Source organism: Cucurbita pepo, chromosome 7 (genome assembly GCF_057944985.1).
Source record: "Cucurbita pepo subsp. pepo isolate OVF chromosome 7, ASM5794498v1, whole genome shotgun sequence".
Taxonomy (NCBI): Eukaryota; Viridiplantae; Streptophyta; class Magnoliopsida; order Cucurbitales; family Cucurbitaceae; genus Cucurbita; species Cucurbita pepo.
In genome coordinates this window covers 4206683-4232609 of record NC_141804.1, presented here as the reverse complement: position 1 = coordinate 4232609, position 25927 = coordinate 4206683, and the positions used below count along the sequence as shown (strand labels likewise).

General features: G+C 38.9%; 1 protein-coding gene across 5 annotated transcripts; it reads left to right on the top strand.

Annotated features, from left to right (window-relative positions):
* Nucleotides 1-2572: 2572 nt before the first annotated feature.
* LOC111798967 (uncharacterized) lies at nucleotides 2573-24775 on the top strand. 5 transcript variants are annotated; one of them, XM_023682328.2, is made up of 16 exons: nucleotides 2579-2849; nucleotides 2923-2988; nucleotides 3084-3497; nucleotides 5529-5606; nucleotides 5848-5903; nucleotides 5978-6097; nucleotides 6204-6274; nucleotides 6950-7043; nucleotides 7164-7367; nucleotides 15601-15852; nucleotides 16397-16505; nucleotides 23651-23718; nucleotides 23910-23979; nucleotides 24070-24144; nucleotides 24231-24322; nucleotides 24475-24775. In XM_023682328.2, the coding sequence occupies exons 3-16, from the start codon at nucleotides 3174-3176 to the stop codon at nucleotides 24548-24550; spliced, it is 1689 nt and encodes a 562-aa protein (XP_023538096.2). In that variant the 5' UTR covers nucleotides 2579-2849; nucleotides 2923-2988; nucleotides 3084-3173; the 3' UTR covers nucleotides 24551-24775. The 5 variants fall into 5 exon arrangements, with proteins under 5 accessions (XP_023538099.2, XP_023538096.2, XP_023538098.2 ...); XM_023682330.2 differs by lacking the exon at nucleotides 2923-2988 and having other exon boundaries at nucleotides 3117-3497; XM_023682329.2 differs by lacking the exon at nucleotides 2923-2988 and having other exon boundaries at nucleotides 2579-2922.
* The last annotated feature ends 1152 nt before the right edge of the window (nucleotides 24776-25927 follow it).

Genomic DNA, 25927 nt, shown 5'->3' with positions numbered 1-25927 from the left:
ACTTTAAAGGGAAAATCAGGTTTTAAATTTTTCGTCGAAGTTCAAGCGTTACAAATTCTCCCCTCCTTAAAAACTTTCGTTCTCAAAAGTTATAATGCCCAATACCCAAGTTGCTACATTGTCTCGACGGTAACTCTACTGACACATGACTACTGACATCCCCTCACTACACATCAACCTATGGACGATGAAGACGTATCAAACCACATAGTCCACTTGGAAATAATTCCTCGGGTTCCCTGTCCATGTGCATGTTATCAACACCTAGGATGCTCCTAAAGCTACCCCTACCTCTCGTTTGTGATGTTTCACCCTTCTAGGGTTGAAGGGTCACAACTAGGGCTTTGTTACAACCGCACAACTTCAAGATGTCATGACGTCAAAATGTGTTATTTAGAAAATTCTAGAAGGGTCTTGGATCTTCGATAAAAATTACTCGAGATATTTTCCTTTGAGCTTTTCTTAGACCCAACTTGGTTTAGGTTCCAAATTTGCCACGAACAACTTGAAATTTTGAATATATCTATTTCCTTACAAAAGCAGTAGATCATTTGAAAGATGTTTAGGCGTTAAATATCTTAAAGAGTCTTAAGGGCATTTTGGTCATTTCTCCCTAATTCGACTTCTCAAACTTTACAAAGCCATCAATCATCATGAAATAAGGCCCACTATAAAGTTATTTGGAGATCGTTTAGATCATGAATCGAAGATAAGTTACCTTAGGAGCATTACTGTCATTTTACATTATTGCTTGGTTTTAGCTACCTAACCTTGTTTAATGACCACAAATTTTCAGATGTAATCTTGACATGCCATAGTATGCTTAGCATTAAAATTTCATGGGTAGCGGAGTTCATTCAGTGGGTTATTTTAACATTACTTAAATTCCTAGCAAATCGATTGGTTAAGGGTCTTAACTTACGATTCTTGGTGTTTTTCTTTCACTCATACTTAGTTTAAGGTTCGTACTAAGATCCAAGCGATTCCTATATGTATTTCTTAATAAAAGTTCAAGTTGGCTACTTACCTTGTCGTCGATGTTAAGGGCCTCCATTCTCGAGCTTCCAATATGCCCGACAACTTTACATGTGCCACACATGTCACCAACTACCTCCACTACAAGTCAAGTTTCTCAGCATGTGCCACACACGTCCAATCTATCCTTACACTGAACTCACGACACTTCCCTCTCGTGGATTGACTATGCCCCTAGTGACCTAAACTTGCCGCATAGGGACCCTCAGTACATCTGTCTATACAAAATGATGGATAGTTTATTAAGATCATGTTCGTAATTAAAGACCAACTTGACGTCAATTTCATAACCACCACCAATGTCCTCGTCTCGAAGATGACCAATGTCCTCGTCTTGAATACTCTTTTTGTCAACATTCACTTGCTTTGTATTTATTCGTAAAAAATGAAACTAAAATCCAATGTTTAAGTTGTATGAATGAATCATTCGTTCCTTCTCGGATATGCAGCCAAGTGTGTATGAGAGAGAAAGAGGTAAAATTCATTTTATTTATGAATTAGGTATATCATTTTGATCCGTGGTATACCTAATATGAAGTAAACAATTCAATTATTTATTGTGACTAATTGCATATATATTGTACTAGTAATATAATTCATTTTAGGTATATTAATTATGTTATTGATATATCTCATACGAAATTACATTAACTCTTGAGTGATAGGCAAATTATGAACAAAATTCGCATAAAGAAAAAGAATCAACCCAACCAGAATAATCTAAACGTAGTTCACCACTCAACCCAATAAGCTGGTTTGAGAGGATGATCAGCCACACTAGGACTGAGACACGGCCCAGACTCCTACGAAAGGCAGCAATGGAGAATTTTCTGCAATGGGTAAAAGTCTGACCGAGTAATGCCGCGTGGAGGTAGAAGGCCTATGGGTTGTGAACTTCTTTTCCCGGAGAAGAAGCAGTGACGGTATTTGGGGAATAAGCATCGATTAACTCTGTGCCAGCAGCCGTGGTAATAGAGAGGATGCAAGCGTTATCCGGAATGATTGGGCGTAAAGTGTCTGTAGGTGGCTTTTTAAGTCCGCTGTCAAATCCCAAAGCTCAATGCTGGACAGGCGGTGGAAACTACCAAGCTGGAGTACGGTAGGAGCAGAGGGAATTTCTGGTGGAGCGATGAAATGCATAGAGATCGGAAAAATCACCAACGACGTAAGCACTATGCTGGGCCGATACTGATACTGAGAGACGAAAGCTAGGGGAGTGAATGAGACTAGATACCCCAGTAGTTCTTGTCCTACCCTATTCAACCTCCAAACTCACAGAATTTTTGGTTTTAAAAAATTATGCCCAACCCATATTCAAATTTTTTTAACACAACCCAGTCGTTATAATTTTAATTAAGTAGTCCAAGTTTGTGGAGTCATCAAATTATATGAACACCTCTAGATGCTGATAAAGTTATTTTTAGAAACATGAAATTGATGAACAGTAGAATGATTTTTTGTAAGATTGTATTATAGATTAAAGAAGATTGATACTTTCATATCAATTGTGCCTATCCACTCCTAATTTTCTAAAACTAGAGCTTCTTAATGCCATTATTTTTAATTTAAATTTTGAGCTAAAAATTTGGAGAAAGCAGTTGGACTGTGCAACGATCGAAATTTGGATGGAAACAAATGATTTTTTTTTTTCGAAATTAATTCGTAATAATCTCCGGATCCAAATGTTCTTCGCTAGCTCATAAACTCCTCAAAATTAGCTGGATTTTTTTTTTTCATCCGAAGAACAAAAGATGGAGAAATGTAAAAAAAAGAAAATACAGAACACTTTCTGAAGTCCTGAAAGGAATTCGCAGGTTCTTAATTCTGAATTTCTTCCATTCAATTTCCCTTTTGTTATTTGCTTCCTGATTCTTAAGAAAATGTCAGGTTAGGGTTGCAAAATCAAATTGATTACGCTATCGGTTGCTATCGAATGATTCGAAATTGAAACCGGTTTTTATTGTACTCGATTAGATTTTCGTTGAATTTATTTTGACTCATGATTGTTTATGGAATTTTGTTTGTTTTTTCTTATGAAAATTTTACAGGGTTTGTTTCCGGGATTTCTTTGACGAATGTAGGTCTTTGCATGGGCAATCCATTTTTGAGGTTTGCAAGGACTTGGTGGCGTTGTTAAGATGTACAGGACAGTGGCTACATCTGCGGCCACAACCACAGCAACAACAACAACAGATAGCGTTGATTATGTTGTAAATTTGGATCAAATTCCACGGTGGAGTGATGCAGAACATAGGTCTTCATTGGAGTTCGTCAACGAAGATCCTTCCTTCTCTAATTCGTATTTTCCTGATCCTCTGACGTCTCCATCTGACGCGGAGGGTGGTAATTATGGAGTGGTTTCGAGATTTCCCGTCGATCATGAAATTAATTCCAAAATATATCTGTGGCGGGGGAATCCTTGGAATCTCGAGGTAGATGCTGTCGTGAATTCTACAAACGAGGTGAGTGTTATGTTCTTCATCTCCTTCCTTCTGCAATAGAAACCCTTAATCAAATAAACAAAAGGGAAAGCAATGAGATGCTAAAAGTCCCAATAACTCAATAATAGTTCCATTAGAACACACAGGGGGACAATCTCGGCCCCGAGTTCTGTACATGTCAAAGAAGAAGAAAAAACATAGACATAGTTGCAAGCACAATTCTTCAATGGGTACTAATTATCCCTCGTAATCATATGGTTGTATGTGGTTGAGCTTTAAGGTGGTATCATTTGAAGTGGGATATATTAGTGGGAAAATTAGTTGAAATTGAAAATTTGTTGATTATTAAGTTTTGGTATGGCTAATCCAGTACGAAACGTATGCATATTTCACATGGGATAAAGTGTCGTTTATCAACTTAACGATCACATTGCCTTTGTGCAATTGCTTCCATTGGCAAGATGGAATTAGATGGTGGTCTCCTTACCTTCATAGGTTCTTGAAAGAATACCCCAAAACTGAAATGCCTGAGCTTAAGCAACATTTAAATTATGGGTGGATTGAAAGTTTTGTCTGATAAAGCTGAAAGGACATAAGTCTGTCCTGTACAAAAGAGATAGAAGATGAGAGCTTCATATCCTCCATTAGTGTTGACTTTTGACTACTGGAAGACGTACTTAATTCCAAGCACCGACCATCATCATCATAGTAGAAAATCATCGTCTCTAACATTGCACCATACCAACCAAGGCAATTATTTTTACGAATTGTTGTATGAGATAATAGAGGAAGTAGGATAGTATATTGATATTTACCTTTATGAAGAGCGAGGGGAGATCATCACTTGTTCATCTATCTAATGATGAAGGATCTTTTGGTTCAAGACATGCACCTGGAAGTTGTCGGCTAGATTAATCGAGCTATTAGTGGGTGAATTGATATTGAGGAAGATGGATTAGGGAAGACAACCTTAGGTAAGGGAAAACGAACAATATAGACAAGAAGATCATGGCTCTCCCATGTGCTCTTCCTTGACTACTAGGAGAGATGATTAAAAGGAGAAAAATAGGCATCTTTAAAGAAAGTAAGACAAGGTAGTACAAAATTTAAACTAGGATAATAGTACTTATTCCCTTTTTGAACTAAAGATAACCGAAGAAAGTACATATTGAAGATTTTGGGTTTCAACTTTGTGAATTCGGAGCAAACAAGTATAGGCTAATATTCTTGTTATGGGAAATAAAGGCTTTAAAGGCTTTATAGGAACAAATCCTAGCATGAAATTTCGCCAATCTGCATTCAAGCTATTGAAGGAGTTTTATGAAATAGTACAGGAATTTCAGATATTCAAGTAACTCCTCCACAAAGTCACCATGATTTATCAAACCAACAACCTGACTCTTGATATATCGTCAAGGCCAAACTGGCATAAACTTGGAACCAAGTTCTTCTAATGTCATTAGTTGATGGATAGGCCATGTCACATGTGAGTATGATGGAAACCCATTCCATAAAATTGGTGGATAAAATTAAAAACCAGAAACTCTAACCATCTTCTGAAGTGGTTCCACATGATGATCAAGCTTAGCACACGGACAAAATGAGAATGTGAGATGTTGAGACAAGAACTAGTAATGAAAGTAAACAGAAGGCGGACTGACTCACTATATTACGCTATTTGGTTGCGATCTTTATTGTATTGGGTTCGAATAACTTAAATTTTATGTACGATTGTCATGCCTCTAAAGGATGTAGAGATGCTTGATCATTGTTTATGACTTGACAGTATCTCAACCTATTCATATTAAACAAAAATGAAGAGGTTGTCAGCACAATTGTAGACATGGTGGTGGTCTATGGCCTATCACTTTAAAACCTCTTAGCATAAAAGCCTGTTTGGTGAGAGTTATGTTGTTGATACTGGTTGATCTGCAACACGGATTTGTATCTGTAATCAGAAAACTCCTTTTTTGGTTAAGTTTATATAAAATGAAATAAGCTGCTAATTTCTATATCTGCCATCTTTTCTGATCGTAAAATTAAATTATACAGAACTTGGATGAAGCACACAGTAGCCCTGGTTTGCATGCTGCAGCAGGTCCTGGTCTATCAGAAGAATGTGGAACACTTGTACGCCTGTGTTTCTATTTACTTCAGTTTGGCTTTTGTTTATTGCTTTTTCCCTGATTAAGAACTAAAAATATTCACAAATTAACATCTGCATATATCTTATAAGAAAAAACTGTGGATAGTTTTGGCCTTTTGGAGGTACAATGGATTTCACTATTTTCAGAAAGATTTCTTTATAGAACTTCTTTAGACAATAAGAATGTCAAAACCTGACTCATTATATACATTTCACATCCTGAAGGGTGGTTGTCGCACAGGAATGGCAAAAGTCACTAATGCTTATGACCTTCCTGCTAGGTGAGTATGCAGTTGATGTTTGGACCTAGAGTAAAGACCTATACATCCATTTAATCTTTGGCATTCTTTTTTAGGAAGGTAATGCATACTGTAGGTCCAAAATATGCTGTCAAATACCATACTGCTGCAGAGAATGCTCTGAGTCATTGCTACCGTTCTTGCCTTGAACTTCTCATCGAAAATGGGCTTCAGAGGTTGTGAAAGTAGTCGATGCCACATTATTTTTTTCTCCATATCGTTTGCTCATCTCATGCATCTCTTGCCATTTTTAGCTTACATGTTAATGGCGATTTAATGCAGCATTGCTATGGGTTGTATATATACAGAGGGAAAAAACTATCCTCGTGAACCTGCTGCACACGTAGCAATAAGTGAGATATTTTTCTACATGTTCCTTTAAGATGTCTATGTTTTTTCTCTATTCTACTATGATTCAATTTTCTTGTGCTACTTATGTTCACAAATTATGGACATCCATTAACCGCCAATTTACCTAGTATGTTTAGCTTAGTAGGGGTGTTATCAGGGTGGGGCAGGGGCTCGGAAGTATTTTGGACCTAACCTACTAGGGAGTTGGGCTTGAGGACTTGCACTGATCCATGCTAGCAAGCTCCGGTATAAGAAACACAAAATTGTGAAAAGTTGTTTCTAAATGTTTATCACTTCTTTATTACTTTTCTTTGATGGATATAGGTCCATTTGGATCTAATCTTTACGATTTGTGATTGTTACCAACTTGCATTCTGTAAATCAGCACAGCGATTGCATTTAAATCATCGGAGATGATGAAATCTCCAGTAGGTAGCGGCATCCATTTCAAGTGTTTCTAAATTAGAAGTCTATGTTAGTATTAGTTAGGCATACATCTGTTTACTTGATCAACTTATTGACATGCTGCCAAAGAAGTTTCCCATTAAATGATGGATTTTGTTGGAACTCAAATTTAACATTTTTTTTACAAAAAAAGAAAAAAATAAAAAAAAAGGAAAAGTAAAGAAAATTTAACATCTTATCCTCATTTTTATTTTGCTTCTTCTTCTGTTTAGGAACTGTGCGTCGTTTTCTTGAGAAGCAGAAAGGTAAAATTAAAGCTGTTGTCTTTTGTACAACATCATCAATCGATACTGAGATATACAAAAGGTACTTCACTTTCAAGTAACTGAGGCCTGTCATTCCTAAAGGATATATTTTCCATGCCGTATAATATATAACAATCCTTGTTGCATTTATTCGATTTGCTTTTATATGTTTCTGAGCCAGGTTGCTTCCTCTGTACTTTCCCCGTGATAAACACGAAGAAGAAGTTGCATTGTCAAAGCTTCCTGCAGATGTTGGAGATGAGAATGGTGAGACTATTATAGATGAGCGGAAAATCAGGATAAACACTTTGCCCAAAAAGAATGTTCTGAAACCTCCCCAAGTTCCCGATGATCCTCCTGTCAGTCATGTAAGGTTGACACAGAGGTTAGTGTAATGATTTATGCAACGTAACAGTTCTTTTTCAAAAAATATTTCATCTTCTATCTGATGGTAGATTCATGAAAATTGCATAGCTGTATGAGTCAGAGTTGCCCGGAATTTGATGACATTGATCTGTGGCATCTACTTTATCTGTGTTCATCATGACTCCCGGGCCAGTTATATTTATTTGAAAGAAACAAAATTATATTGAAAACCTGAAAATCACGAAGGTAGATGGACAATCCTCACTACAAGCTATGGGGATTACCAAAGTGGACCCCTATCAGCAAAAGTACGAGGAAGATTGTAGTTACAAAGATCTTGATGAAGAGAAAAAGTGCAAGGTTTCTTGCATTCTACAACTCCGAAGGGAAGGTCGTGATTGCATCAGACCATTTGTTTTTTTCTTTTTTGATATTCGTTGAGTGGGTGGGCTAGCTTGACTATTCTCATAGAATAACTACTTGAATTTCTACATTTGGTTGTCAAGGTAGTTGTAAGATATTAAATCCTAGATAGGTGACCACCATGGCTTGAACCCATTATCTCTAAGCTCTTTGTAATCTTTAAGATCGACTCTGAGAAAACTTTATGATCATGTCGATTAGATCTTCTTGGATAGAGTTTTGGGAAAGAAGGGTTTTGGGATGAAAAAAATTGGAGAGTTTGGATGTGGAATTGTATTAGGTCAATAAACTTTTCCATCTTTGTTAGAGGGAGGTCCCAAGGGAAGGGTAAAATTTTTCGCTATGAGGTTATCTGCTATTGCCTTTCCTCTTCCTCTGAGTGGTTGATGCCTTAAGTAGGTTAGTGTGACCGGAACCGAGAAGGGTGCGATATGAGTCTAGTTTTCCATGTACCTACTCATTATTCCAACAACATGGAAGATTTGGACGAGTATGAGTCTAGTACCTTAGACTTCTGATGACATGACTATACTTAGTGGAATTCACCAAGTTTGCTTCCATGAGATACTTGGTCAGGTAGCACTCTACCATCTTAAATTACTGCAACAACTTCTTAGTATAGGCCGATTGCTTTAGCATGATACAATTTTTCCTTTGGTCCACTTTATTACTGAGGTATTACGTGAGTAATCCGAGATCTGTCATCTCAAATTCTTTCATCATTTGCTGCTTGAACTCTTTGATGCCTTCCACACTTGTACCAGTGATGATCAGGTCATCAGGTACGCACCAACTATGAGTGTTTTAGTCCCATTGTTTCTTGTATACACTGATTGTTCTTGCGAGCACTTCATGAAATTTAGACTCTTTAAGCTCTTGTCCAGATGTATGTTCCACGCCCTCGGTGCTTGTCGTAAATCGTAAAGGGCCCTTGACAACTTGTTCACTTTGTGCTCTTCGGTTTTGATGACGAACCCTTCAGGTTGGGCAACATACACTTCTTCTTGGAGGTCACCATTTGGGAATGCTGATTTGACGTCCAAGTGATGGACCTCCCACTCGTCTTGAGCTGCGAGGGCAAGAATCAACCTTACAGTTCAGTCTAGCCATAGGCGTGAAAACCTCCTCAAAATCAACTCCTTGTCGTTGCACGTATCCCTTCGCCACGAGTCTTGCTTTATGCTTGATGACATTTCTTCGCTATTCTTCTTCAACTTAAACACCCACTTCAAAATGATGGGCTTGTGTTTGGACGATAAGTTAGTTAGTGCCCACGTCTTGTTCTTCTCAATTGCTTCAAGCTCTTTTTGCATGGCCTCCTGCCACATCGTCTCAGTTTCTGCTCGCGATAGGTTGTCGGCTCCTCGACCGCGAGTAACACTAACTCATCGGGATCCAATTCTTCTTCAAGTGTATCCGCATAAATTTCAGCAAGAAAACTAAACTTCTTTGGTCCATCCTCTGTTGTGGATCCTCTTGTGCTCTCATCTGAGCTCTCTTATTCTAGAGGGTCCATCACGCCCTTCGGTATCACCGGTGATGACATGTGTGGACTTGTTGGTGTTGCTGTAGGGGAACTTTCTAGGTCTATTGTGTCTCCTTCTTCTTCTAGAATAGTGAACTTTGTAACCGTTTGCTTGTTATCGCCAACACTGCACCAATCTCACTTCTCTTCTTCGAATACGACATCTCTACTTACACAAATTTTCTCATGTGCATATCATACAACTTGTGTGCCTTGGTCTCATCCTCTATGCCAAAATACACTATCTTTTGGCTTCTGTCATCAAGCTTTTTGATATATGGCTTTGCCATCTTAACATGTGCTGTACAACCTAAGACTCTTAGGTACTCAAAGTGAGGTGTCTTGCCGAACCATGCTTCATAGGGGGGTGCGAGTGTCCAGCGCCTTTGTCCGTCAACGGTTTAGAAGATAAACCGCATGTTGTTTTGCTTCACTCTAGAAAATCGCTGGGACTTGCATGCTTTTAAGTAAGCTTCTTGCAGTGTTCATTATGGTGCGGTTTCTTTGTTCGACCACACCATTTCATGGTGAAGTGTACGGTGCGGTGAGTTGACGCTTGATACCTTCCTCTTCGCAAAACTTTGAGAAGTTATGGGATAAGAACTCTTCACCTCTGTCGGTGCACAAGGCTTTCAGCTTGTGGTTAGACCCGTTTTCAACGAGTCTTTTGAACTTCTTGAACGCACATAATGCCTCTCCTTTTTCTTTTAGCATGTACACCCACATCTAATGACTATAATCGTCAACAAGTAAGAGAAAATATTTGTTACCAGCAATCGATGATGGTGTGATCGGGCCACACAAATCTGCATGAACCAGTAGCAGTGGTCGCTCAACATAGAAACTGGTTTGAGCTGGGAACGACAATCTTGTTTGTTTGGAGACTAGGCAACTTTCACGTAGCTAGTTCGGGTGTATGATTTTGGGTAGCCTCGTAGCCATCTTCTTCTCTGCCATCATTTTGAACGTCTGAAAGTTCACGTGCCCAAGTCTTGCATGCCATAGCCAAGCTAGGTCTGCAAGTGCCGTCAATAGGGTTATGCGACCATTTTACCTTCATCAACAAGGTTTCATTTCTGTTGATCATCTTGAGGAACAAGCTAGCTAACTCCACTCTGCTTCCTTCTTCCATCATCTAACCAAGACTGATAATGTTACTCTTCAAGTTTGGGATGTAGTATACCTTGGTCAGTAAACGTTGGTCACCATTCTTGCACTGGAACATGGTAGATCCTTTGTCTTGGATCGATTCAATTGATCCATCACCAAACTTCACGTTTCCAATGAGCTTCTCATCAAGCTCCTTAAACTTTGTTCGATCTCCAGTCATGTGGTTGCTTGCTCTGTTGTCAAGGTACCATATGTTGGTCTCTACTCGGTCTTCTCCTTTTGTGAGAAGGTTTGCCATACCTTTTCTTCGTTGAGTATCAACAGGTTGATCATCTTCTCGACCAACATCAGTGCGGGCTCTATCGCATAGTGCCCATATTTTCCACCAGAGTAACACTTGATCATACTCTTGTCCTTCCAGAGGTTGGCATTGTCATGGGTTTGTGAGGTATTGTCACGGCCTCTTCTGCCACCACGTCCACGACTATGTTCGCGACCACGTCCACGACCTCTATTTTCCTTGTCATGGCTGCCACGTCCCCTTGTACTTGAAAAAGAAGAGTCAGCTGCATCATTCTTTTCCGTTCGTGCGAGCCACTCTTCATGTGTGAGTAAGAGGTGTTTTTCTCATCTTTGTCTTCATAGCCACGAAGTCTCTCCTCATGGACCTTAAGACGATCAACAACCTCCTCAATTGACATGTTCTTGAGGTCGCTGAACTGCTCTATGGAGGTAAAGATTTGCATGAATCTTGGGGGAACAGCTCGAAGGAACTTCTTGACGACGAAGATCTCCTCCACCATGTCACCTAATGGACGGATGCCGCTGACGATCGTCGTTAACTTCATGGAAAAGTCGTCTATTGACTCACCGTTCTTCATGCGGATAGCCTTGAACTCACTTTTCAAAGTCTGCGCCTTTGCTTCCTTGACACGTTCCACTCCCACATGCATTGTTTGTAACGTCTCCCACGTTGCCTTTGTCGAGTCCTTCTCTGCCAACATCAGAAGAACGTCCTTCGGGACTGCTTGGTAGATGGCGGCAAGAGCCATCGTATCCTTACGCTCCTCAACGTCGCCATGCTCGAGGGCGTCCCATACGCCTTGTGCCTGTAAGTTGACACGCATCTTGATCGACCCATGCTGCATAGTTACTCTTCGTGAGTCGAATACTGGAGCGTTACACTCCTCTCCTTTCCGCTCTTTATCGTTGTCACTTCTCCTTCAGTGACTTTGGATGGTGACGACATTTGCTTCGACATTGTGGCTTTGATACCAAGGGTTGGATTTGACCATGATTGAGATATGTTGAAACAAGTAAAAGAGGCAAAAGAAAAACTTGAGGGGGAGAGAGCTTTCGGAACAAAGTAATCTTAAGCACTTAGCTTTTCAATTCTCTTTGTTGTTGTGTTGTGAAAAAAAAAAAAAAACCTACTTCTCATGAGTATTTATAGTGTTGAAAGCACTAACTTGCTTCCTAAACTTTCTCCTCAAGTTAAGAAGTAGTAACAATCTTTCTAATTAAAGTACAAAACTTGGTCCACAATTTGACAACTACTACCAATTCTCCTTTAGTTGCTCCATGAGTTAGTAACTTAGTCTAATAAGTCTACTAACAATTCTCCTAAGGTTACTCCACAAGTTAGTAACTTGTTCTACTAAGTCTACTAACCATTCTCCTAAAGTTACTATATAAGTTAGTAACTTGTTCAACTAGCTCAAGTTTATTAGCTCACAATGTCTTCACTTGGTAAAATGATAAGACATAGGATGAATATTTAAAAATACTTAAATAACCGGGTTTGGGAAATGCAATCATATATAACATGGTTCATGATTGGTGAGACCTATTTTTTTTTACGGTTTCTTGGGCTCTACTTTCTCTTTCGAGTAGGTTGTATGCAAAGTACTTCTCTACACATGGTTCACACATGCATGCACGCACCTACTAGGCAAAACTCATATATGTACCCTTAGGCCTAACTATGGGCGAGCACACGCTTATGCTGCTGAAAGCTAACGAAAAAGAAAGGAGAACATAAAATATTGTGGTATACACATCCGTACAGAACATCATAGCATAGAATAATATTACATAAAAAGGGTTAGAGATGATGTGATATTCATGCTTCATTCAACCTAGCATGGAGGCAGTAAGTCTACTTATAGACTCAACTTGGTTCTCTAAGCTCATAGTTTCTAGATTTAATTTCTGAAATTCCATTCATTCAAAAAACCAAACTTAGAGCCTATTCATGGAAACAACATAACCTAACTATCCAAAATTAATCATAAACCGTGTTAAATATTAATACTTGTCCAAAACAATTGCTCTATGGGCCTTTTCTGGCCCTAATTACGCCAGAGAAGATTCCAGGATTGTTCATAATGGTTAAAACAAGCCAACCAAGCCAACGGAAGCCAAATCGAGCTTAGGAAGCCGACCAAAGATTTTTCTTTCCAACTATAACAGGATCTTTGGGTGGGACTTAAGCCCTTGTGTGTTTTATTTTTGCATTTATACTTTCTTTAAAACAAGAGGTTGCATTTAGTGGCCTCAAAGTTTTCTTTCTCCCACCGTTCTTCGATTTCCTTAGATTTTGTCGTCCTCGGTATGATAGAGAGACGATTGTGGTGGTGGGTCTTCTTATATTCTTTGCGATCGACATGTGAACTCAGGGGAAGGGAGGTTAGGATATGTACCCTAGATCCTTCTAGGGGTTTCTCTTGCCATTCTTCTTTTCATATCTCGTCTATCCCTTCTCCTTCAACTGTTGCTCCTGAGTCTCAAGTGTTTTCTTCACTATGGAAGGTTAAAATTTCAAAGAAGGTTAAATTTGTTGTTCAGTACATGGGAGGATTAACCCCATGGATTGTGTGCAAAGACAATCTTCTTTCCTTTTATACCTACGATGGTGCAGTCTCTGCAAGAGGTATGAGGCATGAGGATGATGTTTAATCATTTGCTGTGGGTGTCCACTTTGAGTCGTTGGATGAGTTGTGTTTGTGGGGCTTGCAATAGAGATAGGTGATTTATGTTGGAGGAGGTGCTTCCGAATCTTTCTTTTAAGAAGAGTGGCATTGTGTTGTGGTGTGCTAGCTTATTTGTTGTTTTGTAGGGTCTTTGGTTTGAGAGAAACCATAGGATACTCATTCTCAGATATCTTAAACAAAACCTCCAACCAAACAATTCCTTAATGCTTTCTTGTTTCTTGTAAGGTTCAAATTCCTACGCGTGGAACTCACTCCCTGCCCAAAATTAAAACTCGTGTAGTCTTCAAGCCTTGTGTCAAGTTGTTAACACACTACCCATCAATACACTCCCGTTGCATGATAATGTTCATTTGATCCCCTTAAATCTTTCTCCTTTTCTTTTGGCCAACCTAATCGTTAACAATCCATTGAGCAAGGACCAATATCTTTGTTATGGAACTTTTATCACAACAATTTCAGAAAAGCTCCCATGGAATTAAGCGACCTTACAAGCGGATTAGTCTGACTGAAATGCAGCCACCAGTTGTCTCCTGTTCTGCATTGATCTCCACCTTCGTAGAGGAAGAATTCTACAGTACTTCATTTATTGCAAATGCATTCCTGCATACCGTTCGACATATTTATTGCTTTTCCTTGTACTCTAGATACAATTGCATCATTTATTCCCTATCCATAATAAGATTTCTTCATTCTGCAGAGGAAAAGTGAGGTTTTGACTCTTCATCTCCACCTTGCTTCCAACTCTGCCTTCATCACCTTCTATAACAGAAAATACATCTGGCTCTCCATGTAACCATTGGTTCCGTAGTTCAAATTTCTCTGGAAAGTTCTCTAGATAGATGACCAGCTCTTCAGTCTAAGATGTAAGATTCTCGTCTCTTCCTCAATGTGGAACGTCTAAGCTCGCAATTTCCCTAGTTGCAAGCTAGTCATCTTGAAATAATCGTATGATTGCAGTAACCCGTTCTCATACAACCCTTTCAAAGTCCCTCTCAGGCACTATTCTGTTTTGTGGATCTGAGGATTTTCAAGTCTGTCTACTCTGCCCCTCCTTTTCAGGTTTCAAACCCTCCCTTTCTAGTTTATTCTTGGAGCCTAAATAGAACCGTATTAATGAACTCCCTTCTAGATTTGATCCCGTCGAAATTTCTGATTTTTTTCGCTTTCATTTGGTAGAACCAGAGTGCCCTCAATGGGGGAATTTGTTTGCTTCTATTCGGTATTTTCAGACCGGTGAAGAGAATCTCTTAGACGGGGGGTTTTGAGATAGGGGTCCTTTAAGGTGAACTATTTCCTTACTAGTTAGAAACACTTTTTCATACAGTACTATTCTCGGGCTTGAAAGCTTGAACGTGACGAATACGAGCATGAGACTGAAGAAGTATGGCATTGGTGTGAGTGTTATTACCTCCAGATATTCACCCACTTTGATTAAAAACTTCCAGCATTCAACAATAATTTAGCCCTTCTTGTTTTATTGAAAAACTTCGTTCTAAGACACCTGAACACGTTTCCAATCGTTTTTTTCTATCATCATGTCTGCTGCCATCCTAAGACTTCTTTTTTTTAAAAAAAAAAAAACTCTAGTTCATTCTATCCTCAAATTTCAGTTTCCCTGTCCTAATCCTACTGAGAAGACATTTCTGTTCTACCCCATAGTTACGTTTTTTGGTAGTTCGTGTTGCCTTCAAGGCCATTAGAAATGAAAAGAGAGATTGTACCAAAGCAAAGGCAAGAGAAATGTCATTTTACATTTGCGTTTTCTTTTAATATGAAGAAAGTGTAGTATCACTTTCGATGGGCGGGAATAGAAACCACGGGCACTACTGCATCATTACCCAGATGAGAGTGAAACCTGTAATCTGGAATTCGATCCTTTCGGTACTGTGTTGCTTCATTTCCACATTTGGTTTCATATGTTTTCTTTTCCTTTTTAGTAAAAGAAATTAGTTTCTTAAGAAGAAAAGGAAATAAGAAAAAGAACTGATTATTGCTAATGTGCACGGTGCTTTCTTCCTCATCTATTTCCATCCCCACACAAGACCTCATCTACTTTGATCATTTCAACTATCAAGAGCTAATATGGTTCCTGCACTTAGGTCTCTTCTGAAATAGTTTTGTTTCGGGATTTAGGTCTTCTCGATCCTTGTTGCATCTGTTAAACGTATTTTTACTTAACTAATGGTGCTTGGTATTTTTAGGAACCCATCATATTTGGATTCATACCTGGATCCTGCTTTCATGGCTTTAATCAAAGATCCAGATCAAAGACGCAAGGAACAATGGGAAAAAACTGCCCAGGCTCAGACTGGATGGAATTATGGTAGAATACTTGGATTTGGTGAACTTGGTGGAGCTCCTTTATCTGCTGCTGAAGAATACTCACTTCATTCAAGATACCTTGCTAAAGCAAATTCTCTTAATCTCTCTGAAATTGGGGAGATGAAAATTGTGTGAGTATCAGATTTCTTGTTTGTTTCCACATGCTTATGTATATAGTGGTCCGCTATCCGCCACCCACACAATCAAAAGGTGAGTTGGACGTGACTAAGAAAAATTAGACTACAAAATCATTAAATTTTGTATACTTGATAATAATTTATGCTTTATTTGTTGAAATCATGTATCCAAGGATAGTTTCTCTTGAAGTTCTGGATCTTCAGGGCAATTAGTATTGATTTTACTTCTCTTCGGTCTTCACTTTTCGAGGAGTTTTGTTACTTTTGCCTTTGTCTAGAACATTTCAAGGAAGTTGATTTCTTTGAGTCATTAGAGTTTATATGTGCCAGTGGTTAATCGAAGTGTATATCGAGAAATATCATGTTGTTTCCCATTACGGAATGTACGGAGTTCTAGTTTATGTCTCTCATGGGCATGTTAATTAGTCAGACGTTTGTGAAAACCAGTTGAGTCAGATGCTTATACTAAACATATTCGGTTTGTGCATTTCTGATTATATTACTAGCTTGAGATGCATATAATTATACTCTATTGCAGTTACCGTGGTGGAGTTGATAGCGAGGGTCGCCCTGTTATGGTTGTTGTGGGAGCACATTTTCTACTGCGTTGTCTCGACCTTGAGCGATTTGTGCTCTATGTTGTAAAGGTAATTTTGTTATAATCTTGAATAATATGTTCTTGTTTCTTATATTGAATTTTTATATCTTAAGACTTCTATGAAGCATGAGTGTAGTTACGGATGAAGAACACAATGAATTCTCAACAATGTTTCAAACATTGATATGAACCTTGTAGGATGATATTGATGAATTTTTGTTCTCCATCTTGCTTTGTTAAATGTTTATGCTGTGTTGTACACAATTTTCTTAAAATCATTTAAGACATAGTGAGGCAGTTGTGAGGTACCTCATGCCAACATAAAAAGAGGCTGAGACCTTGCTGATTAAGCCTTTGGTGGCGCGGTGGCTAATGGCATTACGGGGCCAAGCCATATATGAGGCTAGCCTCATTTTTCCTTGTTTATAATTTCATTCTCTTTGTTAGTTATTAACTTCTTAGTTGATTCGTATTTATTGATTTGTTGTAATATATTCCCGGAAATTGATTTCCTTATGGTGTTTCTTCTATTTAAGAAACGCCTTTATTCTCATGATAAAATAGATAAGAGTATTATTTCTCTTATATTTTGCACTGTCATAAGAGCATTAGGACCCTAAAAAACCAACCCTAAGCCTGGTCATATCTGCCGACCGTTTCGCATTTACCGAACACCACCTTCACCCCGTCTAAGTTCGCATCTCCTTAGTCTCCAGAAATTCACAGTCTTCATTCATGGATTCGCATTCTTTGTTCCAGTTTCATACACGGATTTGGGTGGGTGTTTGCACATGAGTTTGTTGCTGTTTTACCGTCATCCACCACTGTTACAGCTTTCGTCGTTGACCCACCACAACTTGTACCATCGATGCCATTGCCTGCACGGTCGATAAGCTGCACCACCACTATTGGTCAGCCAAGTGTTGTGCTCTTCTGCCAAGTTTCTTGACCTGATTTTTGGCTCTCTGGTATCTTTTTTGGCTGCTGTTTTTTTGTGGGTTTGGTTTCTGTTTCTTTTTCAGTTTTGAAATTTGTCTCATTAATACACATCCCAGTCCTTTCTTAGATGCATCGCTGTAGATCTCATACCCTTCATAACTCTCGGGTACTGTGAGTACTGTGGCGGTTATCCACCTTTGTTTTAGGTCTTGGAAGCTTGCCTCACAAGCATTGTTCTACACAAACGGTACACCCTGTCCTAGCGAAGTCCTGCATGAACCTTTGATAGTATCCCCCCAACCCTAGGAAACTTTGCACCTCTGTAACCGTAGTTGGGCGTTCTCACTTCGTAACCGCTTCAACTTTAGTGGGATCTACGGATATTTCGTCCTTTGACACCACGTGTCCTAAGAACGAAACTTGTCGCAGCCGGAACTAACATTTAGAGAACTTGACATACAACTTGTTCTCTCTCAGGGTGGTCAAGACTTTTCATAGGTGTTCTTGGTGTTCTAAGTTTGTTTTCGAGTATACAAGGATGTCGTGTATGAACACGATAACAAATGTGTCCAATAGTCTTTGAATACGCGGTTCATTAATTCCATAAATACAGCTGGGACATTGGTGAGACCAAACGACATCACTACGAATTCGTAGTGATTGTATCTTGTTCTAAACGCTGTCTTTGGTACGTCTTTTTCTTTAATTTTTATTTGGTGGTAACCTGACTGAAGGTCTATCTTGAAGAATATCGTTTCCGCCCTGAGTTGATCAAATAGGTTTTCTATACGAGGCAGAGGGTATTTGTTCTTTATTATTCTCTTATTTAGCTCTGTATAATTGATGCACAGACGTATCGATCCGTCTTTCTTTTTGACAAACAAATCTGGTGCACCCCAAGGGGATATATTAGGTCGAATGAAACCTTTGTCCAATAGCTCTTGTAACTGCGTCTTGAGTTCTTTTAACTCTGCTGGCGCCATACAATAGGGTGCTTTGAAGATGGGCCTAGTTCCCGGTTCGAGTTCTATAGCGAAGTCGACCGCTCGGGAAGGGGGTATTCTTGGTAGGTCTTCTAGAAATACGTTGGGAACTCATTTACTACAGGTACGTTGTCCAAGGTCTTTTCATTTCCTCTTACATCTACGACACATGCTAATATAGCCCAATCGCCTTGTTGGACTAGTTTCTTTGCTTTCATCATCGAGACTACCTTTGGAGAAGTCCTGGAGCTTGTGCCTTTAAACTTAAAACTGGCTCTTGCCAGTGGTGAGAATACTACCTCCTTTTTGCGACTGTCTAGTAGCACGGTTTTCAGCTAACCAATTCATGCCTAGTATTATGTCGAAGTTAGTCATGTTAACTACTATCAGGTCTACAGTTAGGTGATTACTTGGCCATTGTTTACTAGCCCAGATCTACCCCGCAGGGGTGCTTACAAACAATTCATGCAATAAGGATTCTAATTCGTACCCTGCTTGTGCAACAAAAGGCATAGAGATAAATGAATGCATAGAGCCAAAATCAAATAAAGTAAAAGCATAATGACCTAAAATGGGTAGTGTACCTGTCACCACGGTATTGGACCTCCTAGTGTCCCTGCTGGTGGATGCATACGCCTTAGCTTGAACCCGCGTTTGCACCAGTTGGTTCGCCTCTTCCACTGCTCTAGGCGGGTTAGGTTGGGTTTCTGCGTCCCTGTTCATGCAGTTGATGGCGATGTGACCTTGACCACATCGATAACGGGCTCGCGATCCAGCCATGCACCTTCATCCATGCATTCTTCCACATATCCTGCACCCCGCTTCTCCCTTTCCTCTAGCCCCATCCTGATTTATGGGGTTTTGTTCAGTGCGTCAGGGAGGGTACCTCTCATTCTATCGTGGGACAGGTTTGTTGTTATAGTGGGGCCTACGTGCCGGTGGCTGGCATTCTGAGTCCCCTGAATCATGTGGACACTTACGTCCAATTGTTACTGGTTGTTCCCGTCGCGCCTCATCCTTAGGTTTTTCTAAAGCCTTGGCAGTTCTCAAAGGCTTCGTCATAGGTCTTTGGATCTATGGCTTCCACCGTGCAGCGGATCTTCGGTTCCAGACCCAAAACAAACTTCTTTGTTATCTTCTGCTCTGTGTCAACCAAGGACGAGACGAATCTCTTCAACCTCATGAACTCTCTGTTATCATATTTCTCTACGGTAAGTCCGCCCTGCACCAGATGGATGAACTCTTGTTGTCTCTTGAGCTGTTCTGCCTTAGGATAGTATTGTTTAGGAAAGCTTTCTTAAACTGTTTCCACTCCATTGCTCTTCCGGCTGGGTTTAGACTCTCTTTGTTGTCCCTTCACCACACCTCAGGCGACCTTTTGGTTATCAGGGCACTCCATCGACTTAAATATGGTTTCTACAGATGAAATCCCCATCTGGGCCTCTGTTGGATCCTTTGAGGTACCGGTGAATGGCCGAGGGTCATACCGCTTGAAGTCCTTTAGCCAGTTTGCCCCTCTAGTAGGTTGCGAAGGGTTAGCTTGGGTGTTGGCTTGTTGGTTGGCCTATTGGGTGACTATTAAGGTGTGGACTAAGGCCTGGAGCAACTCCCACATTAGTCTCGTCGTAGCGTCTACTCCAGCCACTGGGGGCGTAGCCTCAGGTGCGGCTTGCGGTGGCGGCACAGGTTGTGGTGGCGGTGCATTTTGTGGCGGCACAAATGGTTGCGGCGCAACTGGCGGCGGCGCGACTGGCGGCGACATACTTGTATCCGATCCAGTCTATAATCCTTCTCGAGGTGGGTTCTCTTCAGCTTCACCTCGTCCTCTTTCTCTAATAGGAGGTTGTCCCCTTCCTCGTTTTCCTCTTCTGTGTCCTCTGGGCGGCATGATTCTAGAAACCAAGATAACGTTACGTAAGTCTAAGGCTCATTGCTATGAACATATACTATGTCTCACATAATCTAAGTTCACATCATATTGCAATACAACACATTGCAATACAACACAGCAGCAAATCAATCAACATGCTACAATCACATCATACTCTTTAATTTAAAGCACACGGAATGTCAATTCAACACAACGACATTGTAAAAACAATTGCTTGCGAGTTTCTAAAAGCATTTACTTTTTCTTATCTTATGCAAGGCATACCTGAACGGTGACGGGACATCGACGTTTGGACCATAGAATGTGCCAAGCCTACATCGTAGGCTAGTCTACAGAATCTATAACCTAGAGCTTTGATACTAACTATAACGACCCTAAATTTCTACTTACTCAGAGTCGCTACTAACGTCTCATGCTCAACTCATATGCGGAATATAACTCCTAAAAGAAACATCATTTATACATAAATATCGAAAAATTTAAAACAACTTTATCTCTGGAAAACACATCCATGGTCTTATATGTTTCATATGAAATACTAAAATTTAAAATAAAATAAATATCAAATAATTTAAAACATATGAAATGCAAGACAACCTATTCTAACCTAAGACTAGGAATTTAAATATGCAACTACCCTATGCATGTGCCATGGTCGCTACTCGCGGATGCTGCCGTCATCCGTACATGGGTGGCTTGCCTTTACCTGAACAATGATATGGCACACGGCCTGAGTATTTCAAAAAATACTCCGTAAGTGACCCCACTATAGGGGCCATGTTGAATGCAAACACATGCAAATATGCTTTAGGGACCTATCTCTATCTCATACTTGGGGTAGCCTCCAGTCCGGACTAACTTGGATCTGTAGGACTTTCCTACACACGACCCACACGTGCAAGTATGAATCCCTAGGTGGTTTGCACACCACCTGGTCCCATACTGGTCGAGCTGTCTGTCTGAAGTTCGGAGGTCAATAGACCCTTGGGTGTCATGCTCAACATGATCACTGTCATCATCATATTGTGCACGTTCGCACTCATCATCATAAAGGGAATGTATCCCGATGCTTATGTACACACAACATGCATGAGGTCCCTCGATTTATCGTCTTAAAACATCCTTCTGTCACAACCCTAGTCTCATCTCTATATTACATTTAGTAATACATGCTCATTAGATATTTATATTAATATCATTACTTAGGGTTGTGTCCTAGGTCGATCTCTCGGACATGATGCAACATGACATTCATCATCATAAAGCATGCTTAATATGAAAAACATCATCATATTAAGGTAAACGTCATACATCATAATCATCATAATGTCATCAAATGCATCAAGCACAAGTACATCATATAACTCACTTATGTCAACATACATCATCACATAATTCACGTACGGTATCATACGACACAGTACATACATCATACATCATATAATTCGCATACGTCATCATAAGTCATCATACAACATAGCTCATACAATTTTTCTAGCATATCCTATAGTAAGGCCACTTACTTGGTTGGCCTTAGCCAGCGTTCTCCCTAATTATTATACGTTAGCTCTCATTCCTCGAAAGCTGTTCCAAACGTCGCTGGAGTTCGTTTCCTATTTTTGGAAGAGATGAATGCCATTAAACAAAATTGCACATTGGACATAGTAGAATTACCCAATGATAAGAAACAATAGGACTCAAATGAGTGTTTTCTATAAAGTGCAAAGCCTATGGTAGCGTTGAAAGATTCAAAACTAGACTCGTTGCTTAAGGCTTCACTCAGACCTATGAAATTGGTTAGCAAGAAACGTTCTCTCTTGTTGCGATAATTAACTCTAATAGAGTTCTGCTATCTATTTCTATAAAAAAAATTGGTCTCATGCTTTTCTCCATGGCGAACTTGGAGAAGAGGTATTTAAGAACTTACCACTAGGTTTTGAGGAAGATCTCTTCCTCTTGGATAAGGTGCGTAGAGACTTATAGAAACCTCTTCCTTTTGGGATGCTGTGGTGGTGGGTTCTCTTCTGAGTCCAACACCCTTTTGACATAGGATCATTGCGAGTAAATATGGTCCTCAACCTTTCAAGTGGCTTAACGAACTTACAGGAACCCTTGGAAAGACATTTCTTTCGAGCAGGGGATAGGCCCCTCTATGCTATATCTCCCTATTTATACCATTCATCTTTTATGGAAAATTATTATGTGGCTGAGGCTCTAGACCCTTGTGGGAGCTCTCCCTCCTCATTTGGTTTTCCTTGTCCGTTATCCGTAGGGAATCAACATACAGCTTAGCTCTCTTATCCTTGATTAGGGAGGTCATTCATAGATAGGGGAGGAGGTTTTTTTTTTTTTCGTGAGCCCTAACCCGACTATGGGTTTTTCTTGTCGCAGGTTCTTTTAGTGCTTATATTGAGTCTCTCCTCAATAGGCTAGTTGATTTTTTTTTGTTACGAAAGGTGAAAGTTCCAAAACAGTTCAGTTCTTCATTTTACCGATCATCCATGAAAGAAAAAATAAAGCTTGATTGACACCCTTTTGACAATCTCAATAAGAATCTTATTTTATTTTTTTCATTTTTGACATAAAAAAATACTCCTATTCTTTCAAAAGTTACAATAATTTTGTTTAAGAGATTATAAGTTGCAATATTACCTTCACCCTTCATAAACGTTTCTAAATTATTTGGAACGGTTTTAATTTTGTTCCGACCATAATTGAAGAATGTTAGGAAGTATTTTTGTTTGAACTATGGTCTGTGATATGTCTCCCTTCCATTCTTCACCTTTTGACTGCTCTCTTATGGATTCTAGCCAGATTGATAACTTTCTGGAGTTGATTGTAACTTGGGGGCTGTCCATCTTTAAGTTCTTGATTTTGTAAAGTTAGGAAAAAAATTACTCATGAAGTTGAAATTCTTCCGAATGTTGGACAGGAAATCGACGTAGCAGTGACTGGAATAACGTGTCAATGACTAGAATGCTTGTTTGGATTAAGTTTATAAGACCGTCGTTTAATCTCATTGACTTTTTGTCCTACATTCTAATGGTTTTTTTTTTTGGTCTACGTGCAATTTTGAAAGTTCAAGGATAGTATGATGACTTTCGAAAGAATAGGAGTGTTTTTGAAACAAAAGACGAAGTTACAATATATTTTTTTACAATTTAGCCTAGAATTTATTTCCGTTTGAGTTGATTTAATTCTAGTGAATGGTAGCACATGAAACTCTGTTCAAAAGTTCATATTTTTGGTTCCTGGTTAACCTCTAATCTTGCCGCTACTGTCTGGAACATCCTTTCTTTGCTGTTTTGTGCAGACATTTCTTAGTTTATGCACTTTTGTTGTATAAGAAGTTATGCACTTAAACTTGTTATTAAATTCCAGGAATTTGAGCCATTAATTCAGAGGCCTTACACCATTGTGTACTTCCACTCAGCAGCTTCTTTACAGCCGTAAGTGATCTTCTATATTTATTTTAAAACGAGCAAGAAACTTTGGGATGAACATGGAAAGCAGCTTAGACAATGAGAAGTTCGTAATGAAACCTAGTTGTGTGCATTTTTTTCTTGATTTTGTATCGGTTAGTAGTCTACCGGAAGTTATTCAACTTTTCTGACCGTGTTTACGGTTTCTATACCGTTAGTCGGCCCGACATGGGATGGATGAAGAGATTGCAGCAGATTCTTGGCCGAAAACACCAGCGTAACCTCCAGGTATATGAACTCCGACTTATTCCAATGCTAGATGTGTTCTGAGCAAAAATCCCCCTTTATCTTTCTCATCTATCGGTATGATTTTTGTAGGCAATATATGTTCTTCACCCGACTTTCGGATTGAAAGCTGCAGTATTTGCCATGCAATTGCTCGTGGATAACGCGGTAGGCTAAAAGTTCGTTTAAATATCTCGTTTTTAAGCATCGAATGAGATTAAAAGTGTTAGTAACCTGAAGTAACTGATATCCAGGTATGGAACAAGGTTGTGTATATCGATCGACTACTGCAGCTGTTCAAATATGTTCCTCGCGAGCAGTTGACGATCCCGGACTTCGTATTTCAGTGAGTTCATGCTTCCTTTGAACTTTTATTCAACAATGATTACAAATCCTCGAATTTAGAGCATAGATGCCTTGTATGTCTCTGTATTATGCCTTTGTTTGTGAAGTTTACGATTAAGATAAATTAGACGCGTCGTTCTATGATAAATGCAGGCACGACTTAGAAGTAAATGGAGGGAAGGGCCTAATTGTGGACCCTCGAACAAAATACGTATATCATCGACCTTAACATCGAAGAAAATGTATGGATAATGATCCATTAGCGTCTCGTATTAGGTGGGTAGGTGTTGGTTATGTTTGTAGAAATGGCATACCATTTTCTTTCATCCTTATTTTTGTTGAAGTATTGGTTCTTTTGTGTAATGAAGATGAAATAACGTTATTCGTTTTGTATATTAGGTCGGATGAGCCTTTTTAATAAAATGAAGAAAAAAAATTATGATTTTTTTCACAATTTATTTATTTATTTTTTTTTTTAAATAGTTATTTTTAAGAAATTTTTTAATTTATGATTTTAATTTTTCAATATAAATTAATTAGTGATGATTGAGTTATTAGAAATTGGAGTTGAAATACCTTGTTAATAAAGTTATTTTACGTGCATGAGTAAATAAAATATAAAATTAATTTATGTTTAAATTATACACAAAATATAAAATTAATCTAGAGAACGTAAAATTTATAAAATTAATATTAAATTAATCTAGAGAAGATAAAATCGCGTCGTTTATGATTTATGTTATATGATTATGTGACGAGTATTAAGATATAGAGATGTTTAAGGAATATATTTTTTTTTTCCTCATTTTTTAAGTTGGTTGGCAGTATATTTTATGTTATTTTTCGGATTTGGTTAGTAGTATATTTTATTTTATTTGTAAGAGTTTATTTTATGTTATTTTTCAGGATTTGACGGTATATTTTATCTTATTGGTAGGAGTTAATTGATAGTTTGTATTCTATTTAAGGAACATTAGTGAAAATTGCACTGTCGATCCCACCTCTATTTCTCGTTCTTAACATGGTATCAAAACACCGATCTTGGTATTCTTAAATATAAAAAATTTCCTTTATGGCGGAATTAGCCAAATCCAACTTCAATACTTAGGATATTAATTTAACACATCCTTATGACGTATCACTCTAATCTCTTGAGGGCTCAGGATGTCCCACACCGAGTTGAAGTTGTAAAATCTATTGCATAATAGGTTGAATATGTTGTCCTTAGGAGCCCAAGGAGCGAACAACCTAACTAAAGAACAAGTATCCTTTGCCAGTTAACAACGACCTATTTGATTAGTTACAAGGAGCTTCAATATTCTGCAGACTTGTGGTCTAGGCATCATCGGTTGAGGATTACAGAGGAAGATATACCCAAGACCACATTAAAAAACAAACATAAGTATTATTAGTTTACAATAATGCTCTTTAGATTGACTAATGTCTCCACAACATTTATGGAATTGATGAACATGGTATTCAAGGACTTTCTTAACACATTCATGATATTGTTCATAGATGATCTATTTGGGTACTCCAGAACAGATGCAGACATGGAACACACGTGATAAGAGCTTTTTATGTTAAGAGCACATCCATTATATGT